At 43.2% G+C, this 15912-nt stretch overlaps 1 protein-coding gene across 3 annotated transcripts in view; it reads right to left on the reverse strand.

The window, feature by feature from the left end:
- The window catches only part of LOC147122620 (uncharacterized), a 111109-nt gene that overhangs the window by 64810 nt on the left and 30387 nt on the right, over nucleotides 1–15912 (reverse strand). For all 3 annotated transcript variants that reach the window (XM_086003563.1, XM_086003570.1, XM_086003579.1), the window contains exons 3-4: nucleotides 2368–2426; nucleotides 2023–2175 (exon numbers count right to left, since the gene is read on the reverse strand). In XM_086003563.1, the coding sequence (XP_085859689.1) occupies nucleotides 2023–2175; nucleotides 2368–2426 (212 nt within the window). The remainder of the gene's footprint in view (nucleotides 1–2022; nucleotides 2176–2367; nucleotides 2427–15912) is intronic.

Genomic DNA, 15912 nt, shown 5'->3' on the forward strand with positions numbered 1-15912 from the left:
GCCGGCTGAATACTAATGAGGCCCAGCCCTCAAAATGGACTGAGCCTCCTGCCAGAACTATCGGGTGACCAGAGGGTGCACTCCGCCAGCTAGCTGGCCAAAGCCTGCAATGGGGGAAAATCTACCCTCTTGAAATTCAGGGCTATTGACCATTGAAACTTTACGTAAAGGGGAAATACAGTATTCTGAATCTTAATTGCTAAAGAGGTATCTGTACACTTGCCAGCATCTCTCAATCACCTTGTTATCCAGAATTATACGCTGGAACAAGTGCCATAACCTTTTGCCAAAAGGCCATAATCCCATGTAGTAACTTGCTTGAGGACCTTTCTCATACTTCTATCGAAAAGCAACTTCATATATTTTTTATTTTAATTTATTTCTTTTGAAGATCCTCTCTCCCTCCCGCGAATCCCAGTTGTAATTACATTTCAGAGCTAGCTGGCTGTGCACAATGGCTTAGACACATGCAGCAGTAGGCCTCTTGAGTGTGATCAGGTGAGGGAGAGATTGGCACCGATTTATCATTTAAAAATTATTGACTGAAAGCAGTTCAGGAGTAGTTCAGGAGCAGTTCTAGTCCAGTGACCTCATGAATAGGGACAAGGAATTTTGGGCAGTATTCCTCATCATAATGAAACAAAATATCTGCTCCCTCTCTCGTTCTATTGGGAAACACAGGTAAGTATACAGATCACTCCTTTTTAGCATATGGGTTTATGGATTATGGAAAAATTCAGAACACTCTACTTCCCATTTAAAATTAGTACTGGTAATTAAATATAAAATTAATCATGCACAGATATTAGCTCTGGGTTTATTGCTCTTGGTATGCTGTGAGAAACATTGAGGCCATTAGGAACTTTCTCACATTTATCAGAAACTTTTTATTGTACATGTATCCTTTGCCTCATTGGTAATGTATTTATCATAAAAATAATTGCAACAAGAGAAAGAAATGTTATTACATAAATTGACATCAACTGCATATGTTTTCTCAAAGGCCTTACTAGATTTGAAATGTATTTATTATGACAGGACACTGTGAAAACACTCTAGAAAGGGTAAATCAGAGAGAACAAATGAACATTAGAATCACAGAATCTCAGAATAGTACAGCACAGAAGGGGCCATTCGGCCCATCAAATCTGCGCCGGCTCTTTCAAAGAGCAATCCAGTTAGTCCCACTCCCCCGCTCTTTCCCCATATCCCTGCAATTTTTTCTCCTTCAAGTATTTATCCAATTCCCTTTTGAAGGCTGCTATTGAATCTGTATCCACCGCCATATCAGGCAGTGCATGCCAAATCCTAACCACATACAGAATAGTGTATCCCAGGAGTCAGTTACGAATTGGTGATATATATATATATATATATATAAATAAACATATAGGTAATAGTCAGTCTTCTACTGATGTATTCTGGCATTGAATAATTGCAAGCTTTTATTTTATAAACATTGCTTAAGCTTTGTTATATCACATACAAGTATCAAACTTTTTCAGTCTTATGACTTCAAATTTAGCAGGTCTTGGCTCCAGAACTAAAAGGGATTGAAAAATTTGGGGAGAAGGTGGGTCAGGTTGATGTCTGAAAAAGGGATGGTTAGACATGTATTTGTGTTCCAATGTAACATACAATAAAATAAGTCCTGAGTTCACTGAGGTTCAACAACAACTTGTATTTATATAGCGCCTTTAACGTAGTAAAACATCCCAAGGCGCTGCACAGGAGTATTTTATGACAAAAAATTTGGCACCAATCCACACAAGGATAAACTAGGGCAGGTGACCAAAACCTTGGTCAAAGAGGTAGGTTTTAAGGAGCGGCTTAAAAGAGAAAAGAGAGGTCGCGAAGCGGACAGGTTTAGGCAGGTTCCTGCCATAATAGCATGCGATACACTGGGACTTCATTCTACGTACAATAAGCTTTGCTGCTGGAAGATACAAGAAATTATTTTTGCTTGTAATGGCTACTTAAGTTGTAAAAATTCAAGATAATAATACATTTCCAGGTTCCTACCTGTTTCTTGATTTTGAGCTTGACAAGCATGTCTAGTGGTCCACTGCCTAAGAAATGAAAGAATGATCTGGGTGCCTAAATGTATTATATCCAAAGGTGGAAACTGAAGCGGACAATTCCTCAGGTTAAGTGCTTTAAGAGATAGTACATTTCCTGAAAATAAAACAGTAACCGGAATTTAATACCACAAATTCTGCACACAAAATAAGTTCAATTTGCTTGTTTATAAAGTAACGCAAATGAACTAGAATCTTTTAGCAAAAGGTACATATTTTTTCCACTAAATGGAAGTAACTGACATTAAAATTACTGTTTTACTCTCAACAATTATGTAATAATCCTTACCTAGTTCAACCGGTAACTCTCTGAGTGGGTTCGTCTCCAACAAAAGTGTTCGAAGACATCTGAAAGAAAAATCCCTTTACTGTCTTTATTCATTTTTAAAATTAAAATCTAATTATTTTACTACTTACCTAACTTTTAAGTCTATAGAGTAAGAAAATATTACAGCTAACTACATGAAATAAAGAATAGATTGGCCTCCCAAAGCTAGGCTTTATTAACTTTAAAATCAGCAGCATATCTTTCCACATCCAGTCCCAACTAAAGCTAGAAAAGGACTGAATTTAAGGTAGCCACAACACATCATGTGATCATCAACTACCAATGAGATTACAACACATATCCCAAGGCAGTTAACAAACAACGAATCACAATACTTTTACTAATCAAGGAATAATCACCACATTCACCCCTCCTTTTAAAATATACTCCAACCTAATAACTCTTACAATTTACAATTAATTATTTACAACTAAACTATGCACGAGAATAAAACTATTTACATAACACAATACTAAATGAACAACAAATAATAACATTACGCATAAGTATTAAGTATCTCTCAACTAAAACAATATACTATAATATTTCAACAATTTTTAAAACATTACTATCAATTTAAAAGTCCATTTTCAATCGGTCGACCGGATATCTTGTTCGTGTCGACCTTCTTAACCTTGGTGAAATTCCTTGCCCTCCCACGCCAGAAGGCACAGAAGTATCTTCAACAGGAAGGCTATCCATATCCCGATTCTCAACGGTTTCCAGATTAGAAATCCCATCAGAAGATGAACTGGGATGGTCATAAACATCTATCAAAGGCTGACTAATAGAAGTATGATTATCTGCAATCGGATTGGAAATATTCGTAGTATCTGTAACAGCATCCACATTATCCGAATCATGACCATTATTAATATCCTCAGAAGAGGGCTGGCCCCCACAAGGAGCCAAGTCTTTAATTGAAACAGTACTTTCTTTCCCATCTTGGAATCGAATATGAGCATATTGGGAATTTGCCTCCAACAGCTCCACCTCCTCCACCAAGGGGTCATATTTTGACAATCTAACATGGCGTCGAAGCAACACAGGTCCCTGCATAGTAAGCCATGAAGGTACCGAATATCCCGTAGTAGATCTCCGCGGATAGTTAAAGAGCCTTTCATGGGGGGTCACATTAGTAGCCGTTGAAAGCAATGATCTAATGGAATGCAGGGCATCAGGCAGCAGCATTTCCCACTGTGTATTCTTAAGGTTCCGGGATGTCAACGCCAACATAACTGCCTTCCAGATCACCCCATTGTATCGTTCACACTGTCCATTACCCTGGGGATTATACGGGGTAGTTCTACTAGTAGAAATTCCCCGACTCTGAAGGTATTCCTTCAACTGGGAAGACATAAAAGAACTTCCCTGATCCGAATGGATATACGCAGGCATCCCAAAGATGACAAAAAGTGGAGTCAAACATTTAATAACTGTAGCAGCTGATACATCTGCACAAGGAAAAGCAAAAGGGAACCTTGAAAACTCGTCCACAACAGTAAATATATATCGGTTTTGAGTAGTTGAAGGAAGAGGTCCCTTAAAATCGACACTCAAACGTTCAAAAGGAGAAGTAGCCTTTATAAGATGAGCTCGTTGAGGCTTAAAGAAATTCGGTTTACACCGAGCACAGATAGAACATGATGAAGTCATCCGCTTGACGTCTTCAACTGAAAAAGGCAAGTTCTTACTGCGTACAAAGTGTATCCTCCTCGTAACCCCAGGATGACATAAGGCATTGTGAAGATTAATAAGCGTATCTCCATGAATCACAGAACAATAAGCCCTTGACAGTGCATCAGCAGCAACATTATCCTTCCCCGGACGATAAACTATGTCAAAATGGTAACATGCCAACTCAATCCTCCATCTCATTATTTTATCATTTTTAATCTTTCCAAAATGTTTAACATCAAACATAAAGGACACAGATTTTTGATCAGTTACCAACGTGAAATGTCGCCCCGATAAATAATGTCTCCATTTACGCAATGCTTCTACTATTGTGTATGCCTCTTTTTCTATTGAGGAATGTCTTTTTTCACTATTATTCAAAGTACGTGAGAAAAAGGCCACAGGTCTTCCATTTTGGTTCAAAGTAGCCCCAATTGCAAAATCCGAAGCATCCGTCTCAATCACAAAGGGAACCTGCTCATCAATGGAATGCACAACTGCTCCTAAAATATCCTTTTTAAAATTCTCAAAACATGTCCTGGCCTCCCATGATAGAGGATATGTCGTAACCCGAATAAGAGGCCGGATCTTCCGTGAAAAATTTGCAATCCAATTAGAATAATAAGAAAACAGTCCAACAACTCGTTGCAAAGCCTTAGAATTAGTAGGACAAGGTAAATCGATCAATGGTCGCAGACGTTCTGGATCTGGTTTAATCTTATTTCCCGAAATAATATACCCCAATAGATTTACCTCAGTAGTCGAAAAGATACATTTCTCTTTGTTAAAAGTTAAACCAACTTTTTCCGCAGCTTGAAGGAATCTTTTTAAATTAGAATCATGCTCCACCCTTGATTTGCCACACACTGTGATGTCATCTAAGTATGAAAAGGTGTCAGAGAGGGAGTTATCACTTATAAAAGCATCCATTGCCCGTTGAAAACAAGCAACACCATTAGTAACACCAAATGGTATTCGGCAAAACTGATACAGCTTTCCACCAGCCTCAAAGGCCGTATATGGTTGATCCTTCTTAACAATAGGAATCTGATGATAAGCGCTCTTTAAATCAATAGTGCTAAAAACTTTATACTGAGATACTTTATTGATAAGCTCATCAATCTTAGGCAAAGGGTACGTGTCTAATTGAGTATACCTATTAATAGTTTGGGAATAGTCTATCACCATTCGTTTCTTGTGTCTCTCATTAATCGTGACAACTACCTGTGCTCGCCAAGGCGAACAACTAGGTTCAATGATTCCTTCCAATAAGAGACGTTGAACTTCAGAATTAATAAATTCTCTATCCTGACTACTATATCTTCTTGACTTGGTAGCAATTGGCTTACAATCCAACATCAAATTGGAAAAAAGTGATAATGGAGGAATAGATAAAGAGGTTAATCCACAAATAGATAAAAGTGGCTTAGTCCCTCCAAATGAAAGACTAAGAGACTCGTGTAACTGAAGCACATCATGTCCAATCAAAATATCCGCACAGAGATTAGGCAAAACAGATAGGCATATATCAGTATACGTATTACCTAGAAGAACCATTTTCACAAAGCAACAACCAGCTATTTGTGAAGTAAGGGTCGTCTGAGCCATACACACCTGATACGTAACAGGCGAAATTTTCAAATGCTTCTCCTTCGCAAACTGAAGACTTATAAAACTCTCAGTACTGCCCGTATCTATAAGGGCCTTCACTTCCAACCCATTAACTTGAGCCGTAACTATAGCTTTGTTTAGGCCATGAGCAAATGCAGCAGAAATTGATGCAATAAACGCCCTATCTAAAGGCTGAATAGTCACAGAAGAGGTAGTGGAGGAAGACCCTCCCACACCAGGAGAAGGGAAGGTAATTGAACCTGATGATTTGCACACACGTGCATAATGACCTTTCTTGCCGCATTTACTACACACAGCCTCCCGAGCAGGACACTTCAGACGAGGGTGCCGGATATTCCCACAAAAATAACACTTCTGAATCCTAGAGGCAACGGCCGCCGAAGTAGAAACTGTTTAAAAATCTAGTAAACCACTCCCATTAAGTCCACATAATTCCTTTTCATCCGAAACTGCCGAAACCATAGTCGCAAGCTGATTAAAAAGAGCATAAGAATCCGAACTTCTCTGAGCCACATCCAATGTAGAAGCTTGCTCAAAAGCACTTTTAAGATCCAGAGTCTTATTTTCTAACAACCGCTGACGAATTGATCTAGACAGTAATCCATTAATAAAAGCATCCCGTACCGATTCGTCCTTATATTCTTCAGCCGTCACAGCCTTATAATTACAGTCAACACTAATGCACCGAAGTGCTTGTAAATAAGTATCCAAAGATTCTCCCACCTGCTGCCTACGGGCAGATAGAAGATGACGTGCAAATACCTCATTCTTTGGTTTAACAAAAATCTTTTCCAATGTAGAAATAGCCTCTTCATACGTTTTACAGTGCAAAATATATTTATATACACCCGGGTCAATGTAGTTGATCAGCATATTCAGCTTATTTAGAGCCTCTTGATCCAACACGCCCAAAAAGTTTTTAAATGTACAATACCAATGTTTCCATTTATCATCCACTCCAGCAGAATTGGGGTCAGCCTTGAATCGTTCTGGTTGAAGATATCGCTCCATTCTAACATAAAGTTAATAAATTGAAATAAAGAATAGATTGGCCTTCCAAAGCTAGGCTTTATTAACTTTAAAATCAGCAGCATATCTTTCCACATCCAGTCCCAACTAAAGCTAGAAAAGGACTGAATTTAAGGTAGCCACAACACATCATGTAATCATCAACTACCAATGAGATTACAACACATATCCCAAGGCAGTTAACAAACAACGAATCACAATACTTTTACTAATCAAGGAATAATCACACTACAAAACTAGCATTATGACTGTTTTTACTTTTATCACATCTTCCCCAAGCAGTTCTTTGACTGTCAGTTTAAAAATCCCCTAAATGAAGGTTTAGGTTAAACAGCACCATTTGTGGGGCAGACAGCACCTCCAACATTGCAGCACTCCCACTGTACTGCAGTGAAAGATCAGCTTAGACTAGATGTTCAAGTCCTGGAGTAGTGTTTGCAGTCACAACCTCTGACGCAGGAGCAAGAGTGCAACCAATTGATCCAAACTGACACATTAAAAACATGAGCGGAGTCATAGTGAAACAATCCAGTGATATTAACACCAAACCCCGGGATGTTTGCAGCCAAGTACTCATCTCTAAAAAGCTTAGACCAAAGCTGTGTGGTCCAGTTGCAGAAATATGTGTTATATATATAGAAAGTACACATTCTTCATGGTTAGAAGCCAGTGTCCTAGCATGTTTGATGTACAGCAACACTACAATCATATATTTATTTTTGTTATTCAAAACTTGAGTCCAAGATAGATCCTATCCTTTTAAGTAACTAAAACATTTCATTGTTATTATTATTCATTGTAGTTATAATCTGAAATGCTTTGCCTGATTAGATGGTGGAAGCAGATTCAATAGTAACTTTCAAAATGGAATTGGATACATATTTAAAATGGAAGAATCTGCAGGGCTATGGGAAAAGAGTCGGAGAGCTGGCACAGGCACAATGGGCCGAATGGCCTCCTTCTGTGCTGTATGATTCTATAATTAGTCGGATCTTTCATTTTCCAGGCTAAGGAAACATTTCATATGACTGGAAAATCCAGTAGTCTAATTCTAAAGGCAGGATCTTCCTGTGAAATGAAGTTAAGATACAGATCAGCCGAAATCTAATTGAATGGCTTAACAGGTTCGAGCAGCTGAATAGCCTATTCCTGTTCCTATGTTCCTCTCAACCTGATCTGAGGAAATGATCCTCTGGAATAGATAAACCCCAACTGAACTGAAGGAAATAACCATCTTGGGCGATTTCTCTGATCCATATCTCAAACGCAATGACGTCTTAAGTCTCTGAAAAATATAATTCCATTGAATGCTCAGAGAGTGGAAAGAGGCAGAAAAAGAGGCAATATCTTGGCGTTATTGTCTGAATGTTGTGGAAGGGGAACTTGCAAAGGTACTTAAGATCACCAATGTCCTATCACTCACCTAGAGAGCATCAACAGTGTATTGTTAAAGGAGTTTTGACTTCTGCAAAGTATTATCCACTAAGGGAAGTGCAACGTCTTTTATAGGATCCTGGCCTATGCAGGCCACAAATCAAATTATGATGCTGGAGCACTCGGTGTACTGTATAAACCATCCTTATCTCAAATTACTTGCCAATCAAAGCAGACGTTGTGGAGCAGGGCTCACCAACAATCCTGGCAAGATTTGGAGACTGGCTGAGGATATCAACACAAACCGTTGCATTAAAAAGGCTTATAAGTTATGAACAGCTTCATACCAGCACATATTTTGAGCTATAGGCCAGTGATACATCTTTATTCTGCATGGAGTTGAGGACATTTTTGGGGTCGCTTCAAACAAAAGTGTCAAATTTGGTTCAAGCTACCTGAATTTAACTACAAAAATCAAGAAACATAGAAAATACAAGAAAAACAGAAGACTCACGTAAGGCTCTGATATAGATCAGAGAAGAAAAGAATGTATTGCTACCCAGGTTTTGGCATCGATTTAGCATGGTAATGGGAGACATCATGTGGTGTGTGGGACATTACCTCTGTGAAACTCTTGGTTCTACAAAGGAACAATGGAGGTGAATTTCCTCAGGGTTTCTCCAGCAGCACTGCTAGAGTTTCAGTGGTAACCACGTTTACTGTGACGGAGGAGAGAAGGCCCAAGGAAATTCACTCCCAATGTCACTAGTGAGTTCCTGTGGAGGATGATGGGTTATTTGTTGGTACATTGGAGCCATTACAAAAGAATGTCTTCCCTTTGTTATGTGTTGAATTTTGATTGGTTATTGGCAAAAATCATAGCTGTATATTTTTATACTTATTGGCCCATATTTTCCGACCCCCACGGGTGTGTACACACCCGTAGGGGGCCTCGTAAGTGCCGGTTTCAGGCATGCGAAATGCATGCACTAAAACCCGGCACTTCCGATCTGTCAAGAATCCTCTTGACAGATCCTCCGCCTGCCCGGGAGAAGGACCTCCACGGGCAGAGAGTTCCGCTTTCTGCAGAACCTCCGCCCGCTGAAAACCTTTAAAAATCTTTCGCCTGGTAAAAGGCGCAAGGCCTGCTTTTACCAGCAAAAGTTTAAAAAAGTAAAAAAAATAACTCATTTATAATTTTTAAAAAAGTGAGTTTATTTTTAGCCCCGTAAAAAACTTTAATTATTTTTTTCAAAAAATTAAATTTTTGTTTAAAATATTGGCCTAGAAATTGGGTTTTGGCTTAGCCAGGGCTTTAGCGCCGGAAGTTAGTGCCGGCGCTAAGTCCCCTGCGCGCGCCAAAAATTCAGTGGCGCCGCGCCCAAACGGCTGCCGGCGCTACTGAAGGGTCTTTGCGGCGGTACATCGGCGCTAACTGCCGTTTCGCGCCGCAATTCCGGCGCTGCGGCACCCGATGCGGTGCGGCAGGCTGGGGACGTGCAGGCCTCCTCCTCCCGTTAAGGAGGAGCTGCCTGCACCCGGCCGCGGCCCGCGCAAATCAGCTTAAAAATGAGCCCGGCACCTCGGACAAGTGCCGGGCTTGCATCTGTTCCGCGGGGGGGGGGGGGGGGGGGGAGGGGAGAAGTCCGGGGAGGGAGCTGCGGGCAGGCGGCCGGCGGGAAAGTGGCCGGCCGCCGCGGGGCCTTTAATGCGCCGGCGCAAACTGGAGTAAGGCACCTCTGCCAGAACGTTGCTTGCGGCTGCCACGGGCGAGGCGGCCGCAACTCAATTTCGGAGTTCGGGCGGGTTACCACGGCAACCGGGACGCTGCGCACACCGATGACGTCATCGGTGCCGGCGCAGCGCTACCGGTGCAACGCCGATTTAGGGCCCCAGGGAATTTTTAAACTGGCCATAACTCTGGCGCTAGTCCCTCTAGCGCCTCAAAAGCGGCGCTAAGGCAACTGAATTTCTAGGCCATTGAATTTAATGTAATTCTAACTAATTTTAAATACATGGGGGGAGAAATTAGGTATAGCCCCGTTTGGGGCGCTAGTTCTGGCGAAGCGCAAAGCCTAGCGCCAGTTGCGATTTAGCGCCACCTGCCGCGATATTGGGTTGCAGCGCCCCTAAAAGGTGATTGCGGCGCTAAATCAGGCACTGCACGCTACTCTTAAGGCGCTAACCCGGCGGCGCAACCCAATTTCGCGGCGGCAGGGCGCAGCGAGGGTGCTGTCAATAATCACTTTCCCTGAGACACAGTGGCGCCGGCCAGCTCTTAAAGGGGCAGGTTAATTGGCATCACCAGACACACTCACTGCCCTGTAGGCCTTCAAAGCGGTGGGAGCCTACCTGTGGCGCACCAGCCTAGCAAGATATGGAAAGGGTGAGGAAGAGGGCGGAACGAGTGACTGATGGGGCATTGGATGCTTTGGTTGGCGCAGTGGAATCAAGGCCAAGGAAGATGGTCGGAATGTGATTTATGTTTTGGACAGTCTCCCGGGTGTGAGAGGCAGTTATGTGTCAGTGTATTAGTTTTGCTTTCTGTTGCCATAGCTTTCTCATGTTTGAAGGAACCACATTTTGTTTAATGAAACACTTTCTTCATTTACAATGGCCATGCCTGCTATTTACATGCATCTTGCCCTTCACAGGCTTGGGGGTATCAGACCGGTTCCATTCCTGTTCTTGGGATGGCAGCAAGCATTCCGTGAGAGGGGCCTAGAAGCTACTTCTGATCAGCCTCTGACGCGCAGCCTGAGAAGAGCTGCTCGCGTAGAAGTTCAGGCCAGCAGGCATCTTCTCAGCCACCGACAGAGATGTCCTGCACCTTATCTGAGGCTGCAGATCTGGCTGAAGCAGCTGGCACAGCTCAGTCACCACCTCCTTTCTAATTCGCAGCCTTCTGACACACTGCTCCACCGGCATGTTCATGTAGGAAAACTGTCGGAAAACCCTGCCAGCGTAAGGTCTGCTGTGGCGACGTCTGTTGGCCCTCCTCCATCTGGCCATGCCCGCCCCCCTCTCCCAGCGTCTCAGTGCCCTTTCCAGATGATTCAGCAGCAGGACGTTCTCCTCCAATGCAGCCCCCATAATAAGTGCCCACAGGAAGGTTCCCCATTGACAAGGCTCACCAATAGCAAGGTGATGGTCAGAAGGCTGAAGATCGTCTGCCGGCGCTGGCTCAGTGGTCAAATGGCTCTCAGTGTGCAGCTCAGCAACTCTTTGTAGATCTCGGGGAAGTTGTGCTCAAAAAATGGCTGCCGCTTTTAAACCACACCAGTCCCCTTTAAATAACGCTCCTCCAGCCCGAGAGCGACTTGATAAGGTCCAGGTAAGCTGTCACTATTAGCGCCAGGTGCTACGGAGGGGGGTGCCACTGAATTTCCGGTCCGGGGCACCCAAAAGGCGTTGCACACTCAAATGACGTCATAATCAGCCTGCGCCCATGAGCGGGCGCTAAGATTTAGCGCCGGCGCTAAATGCATGCTCAATATGGGGCGAGGCGCTAGGCGCCTTGCGCCCACCCGGAAATTGGCTAGCGCCCCACTTCTCGGCCTCTTTAGGCGTTAATCGGTGGCGCTAACAACCGAATTTCTCCCCCATGATGTTTAAAAATTTTTTTTTTAATGTTTTAGTGTGTTTTTTGAGTGATCCCTATTCATATATGCGGAGAGACCTGTCAAAAGTGTGAAGGGGGATTCCTTTGTTTGATTGGTTCCCCATACCCCTTGTGATCCGAGGGACGCTTGCGAACTGCCTGCGCCCCTGGGATACCTGGGTCTCTGCACGGGCACACCAGGAGAGGCCCAGGATTGGAAGTGTCGGGACCTATGGAGCCAGCAGGTAAGTTTTTTGGATTTTTCCAGATCAGCGGCATCCGCACACAGGAAGCCTCCGATCGGAATATCCGGTCCATTGTATTATTTTTTATTAAGAGGCACCAATGTCTAAGTTATTAACCCATAATTAAAGCTGCATTTTATGATATTTGTACCAGTATTGTTTAGTAGATCATATATTCTCTGTTATACGCAATATACAATATCATAGAAACACCCAAGCTACGCAGAAATCTAACAGGAAATATCACATCTAAGAAATTAACATGATTCATCAATGCAAATTCTCCATGTGTATTGTTCGATACCATAGACACCAGATTGTTCTTAAAACCATAGTAAATTTGGAATGATGTATTCTACTACCAATCACCCAGAGAAATTGTATCCATTAGATACTGGAAATAAGTTAAATCATTTATTTTATTTTGCTAGAGGGAGGCCATGAATTTTGGGCAGAATGTGGCGGAACCACCAAAGGATTACGGACAATTGTATATAATTCCTTTTACAGCAATGTAGTACAGCTGGGGGCTGCACCTTTAATGTATCTGTTAACTGTACTAGGGCTTCTTTCCTGTACTCCACGTGATGACGTCATGGCGTCAGAGCTCGGAACCTTCTAGCAGTAGAGCTCGGAACCTGCTGGCAGTTGAGCTCGGAACCTGCTAGCAGTTGAGCTCAGAACCTTCTAGCAGTTTCCAGAGAGGCTTTCAAGCAGACCAGACCTATTTGCATTGTATCCTACAGTTTCCTGTATGCTTCGTTTGTTCATTAAATTTTATTGTTTTTGATTTTCTGAGTCGATCTCAATTCTTCGGCTAGGAACCCCAGTTCCTACATTGGTGACCCCGATTTCTTCGAACAATTTTCGTTGAAGTTACATCATGGACACGAACGCCGTCACCCTCAAACTGCCGCAATTTTGGGAGCAACAACCGGCCGCATGGTTTTTCCAGGCGGAAGCCCAATTTGCAATCCGGAGAGTAGCAGCGGATTCGACCCATTATTATTACGTGGTCTCCGCCCTCGACAGCGCCCCGGCCTCGTGGGTTGTCAGCCTCCTCGAGAGTCCACCAAACGATGGCAAGTACTGTAAAGTCTGCGGGTTATATGGTGAATTAATACACAGACTACAAGAGTAACTAACAGGACTTTACTATTCGAAGGTCAGGGCGAATCTGCCCAATAAATCCTTACACAGCACTTATATACCGGTGTGGTCACTCCCGGTATTACAGTATACAGCAGCCAAGATAAAGTAGTGCAACACCTAAAATAGTTCTCTTAAAGGTGGACGGTTACATACAATAGTTCTCTTAAAGGTAGAACGGTTACATACACTACAATCCTCCCTTTTTAGCTTACAACATACTTATTCCCCATTAAACATAACATCATAACATCTATCCAACTTCATTTAAAAACAGTTCACAGATGTAGTCTCTGCGGAAAACAGTTCACAGATTCAGTCTCTGCGGAAAACAGTTCACAGATTCAGTCTCTGTGGAGGCGCCTCCTGTGCTTCTTGACTCGGTCCGGACAACGCCTCGGTGGTGTAGCAGTTTCCTGTGGTGTAGTCGGTTCACGTTGCTGGAGTGACTCATCCAATAGTCCTTCACTGGACTTAACAGCTTGAACTTCCATCACTTCTGAACCAGCATTGTTGACTTCTAAAAGCTTGAGTACCTTGGGAAGTTTTTCTACTTCCAAACTGATTTGGCTCCGTACGGAGAGACCACGTGCGTGATCTGGTAGAGGTGATAATGGTTCAGATGGGACATCTTCTTCTGTTTTGTCTTTTCCTTTCCTGCTTCTTGGAGACTCTCTGTGCTCCGCTGCCAGCCGCATGCACAGTTCCTCCTCCTCTTTCTCCTGTTGCCTTAGCAGCGCCACCATCTCCCGGTGTTTCTTAGACTTTTTGTGATTCTTCAGGGTTTGTGCACTTCGGAAGATTTCCCCACAAGCTGGGCAGAACAGGTCATCGTTATATTCGGTGTCATTCAACAGGACATGGTAATAATCGGTGTCGTCCTGAGCTAGGCCAGCGAGAGGGTCTTTTATTTCCTCCATGCCCAGCTGGACGTTAGCCAGCTTTTGTTCCAAGTCCCGACATCTCTCCTGAAGAGACTTCATGTGTTCAGCTTCCTCCAGCTTTTTCTGGGCTTCCTGCAAGTCTTTTATTAATGACCTCATTCGTGATTTCAATGTTTCAACTTCCTTCGGAGATTGATTGATCGTACTATTCAATCCCTCTACTGGAGCAGCTGTTTCAGCATTTTGTTGTTCGACATTGACGTGAGTCAGCGTACTTTTGGCATCCAAGGGTTGCTCTGCTGCCATCTTTTCGGTCTGTGTTGCAACCTCAGCTATTTCAATAACTTTTGAGAGCTCCGAACCCCTTTCCTTTGAAGATTGAAGCTCGTGTTCAAATTGTTCCCATTTCAGCGTCTTGTCCCTCAGCATATGAAGGAGTTGGCTGACCGTTAACTCTTCTGACCTCATCCGTTTCCCAGTAGCTGCAGGGCTGTTTATAACCTTGCCCTGGGGCTCCTTTGCTGTTTCTACTTCGCCATCATCCGCAGCCTCCACCATTCGAATTTCCACAAATGAATCGTCCGGTGATGCTGCACCCAACTTCAGTAGGAGCTCGGAATTCATGGCAACCAACTCAGCCTTTTCTGCCTGCAATCTGCTAACAAGCGCCTTCAGTTGCTGAACATCTTGCTCCACCAGATTAGAGCACGCACCTTCAGAAACCGAATCAGCTTCGATTTGTTTGGCCTCCTTGCGCAGACGGTTTGTGTGCTCCTGCTCCCTTTTCTCCCTCAGCTGTTTCTGTTGTCTTTCCAGATTCTCCCACTCTGTCAAAGAACGTTTTCATTGCTTTTATCTCTTGCTCGAGACGGCAACTCAATTGTTCTAATTGCTGTTGTAATTTGAAATGGAGTTGAGTTCGAGCCCGGTGTTCCTCAGACTTGTGCATGTCTGTAAACTGGACAGACTCAGAATTCTCTGCCAAACTATGTTGTTGTTGTTCAGTGGAATTCTGTTCTGAAACTTTGTTCTCCTTTGAAGCATCAGTATTTATGCACTCCTTCGTTTTTCCAACCTTAGTCAGCAAGTCCATTTTAGACTTGTCTTTCGCACCTGGGCTGGTCTTGTCGTCATCCGTTTCAGAGTCTGAGCTGATTGTCTTCACCGAGTTCTCACTCGTTATTGCTTTTAGGTAGTGCCATTCCATGTTTATTTCCCTGATCCACTCCCGTCCCAGAAGTGGTGGACCTCCCTCAGGTAGTACATATAAGTCCATTCCTTGGTGTTCTTTGCCCCCGGTCTCTCACCTTGACTTGTATCTTTCCCATGGGGTATACTTTATGCCCCGTGTATGTCTGCAATACGATCTTGGTATCTCTCAAGGGTATATGTGGGAATAGCCGGTTGTAATCCCTTCGATTTATGACTGATAGGGCTGATCCTGTGTCCAATTCCATTTTCACTTGGACTCCGGCTGCTTTTAGTGTGACCCAGATAGTTTGTAGGTCAGCTTCCTTACTCACATTGTGAATTCTCAGACTACCCAATTCCTGGCCGTTCGGGTCTGAATCCGAATTCTGTTCATCTGAACTCTTCTCAGCCACCTTGTGTACCTTGCTGTACTTTTCCTGCGGTGACTTTTTTCTGTTGTTGGTCTTCTTTCCTGACCGGCATACTTTAGCTATGTGACCAAGCTTGCCACATTTTCTACATTCCTGGTTTTTAAACCAGCATTGGTTCTGGTCGTGTGTTGTCTTCCCACAACGATAACATTTTGTTGTACCCGAAGTCATTTGATCCACGCTGAGTACCGCTGCCTTCAGCTGCATTTCCGCAGTGCCTCTCGCGGCTGCTTCGTGTGATGCTGCAATAAGGACAGCCTTGTCAAGTGTAAGATCGTTCTCTTCAAGCAGTC

Source organism: Somniosus microcephalus, chromosome 2, assembly GCF_052327205.1.
Source record: "Somniosus microcephalus isolate GS21.2 chromosome 2, FLI_Smic_1.0, whole genome shotgun sequence".
NCBI classification, from domain to species: Eukaryota; Metazoa; Chordata; class Chondrichthyes; order Squaliformes; family Somniosidae; genus Somniosus; species Somniosus microcephalus.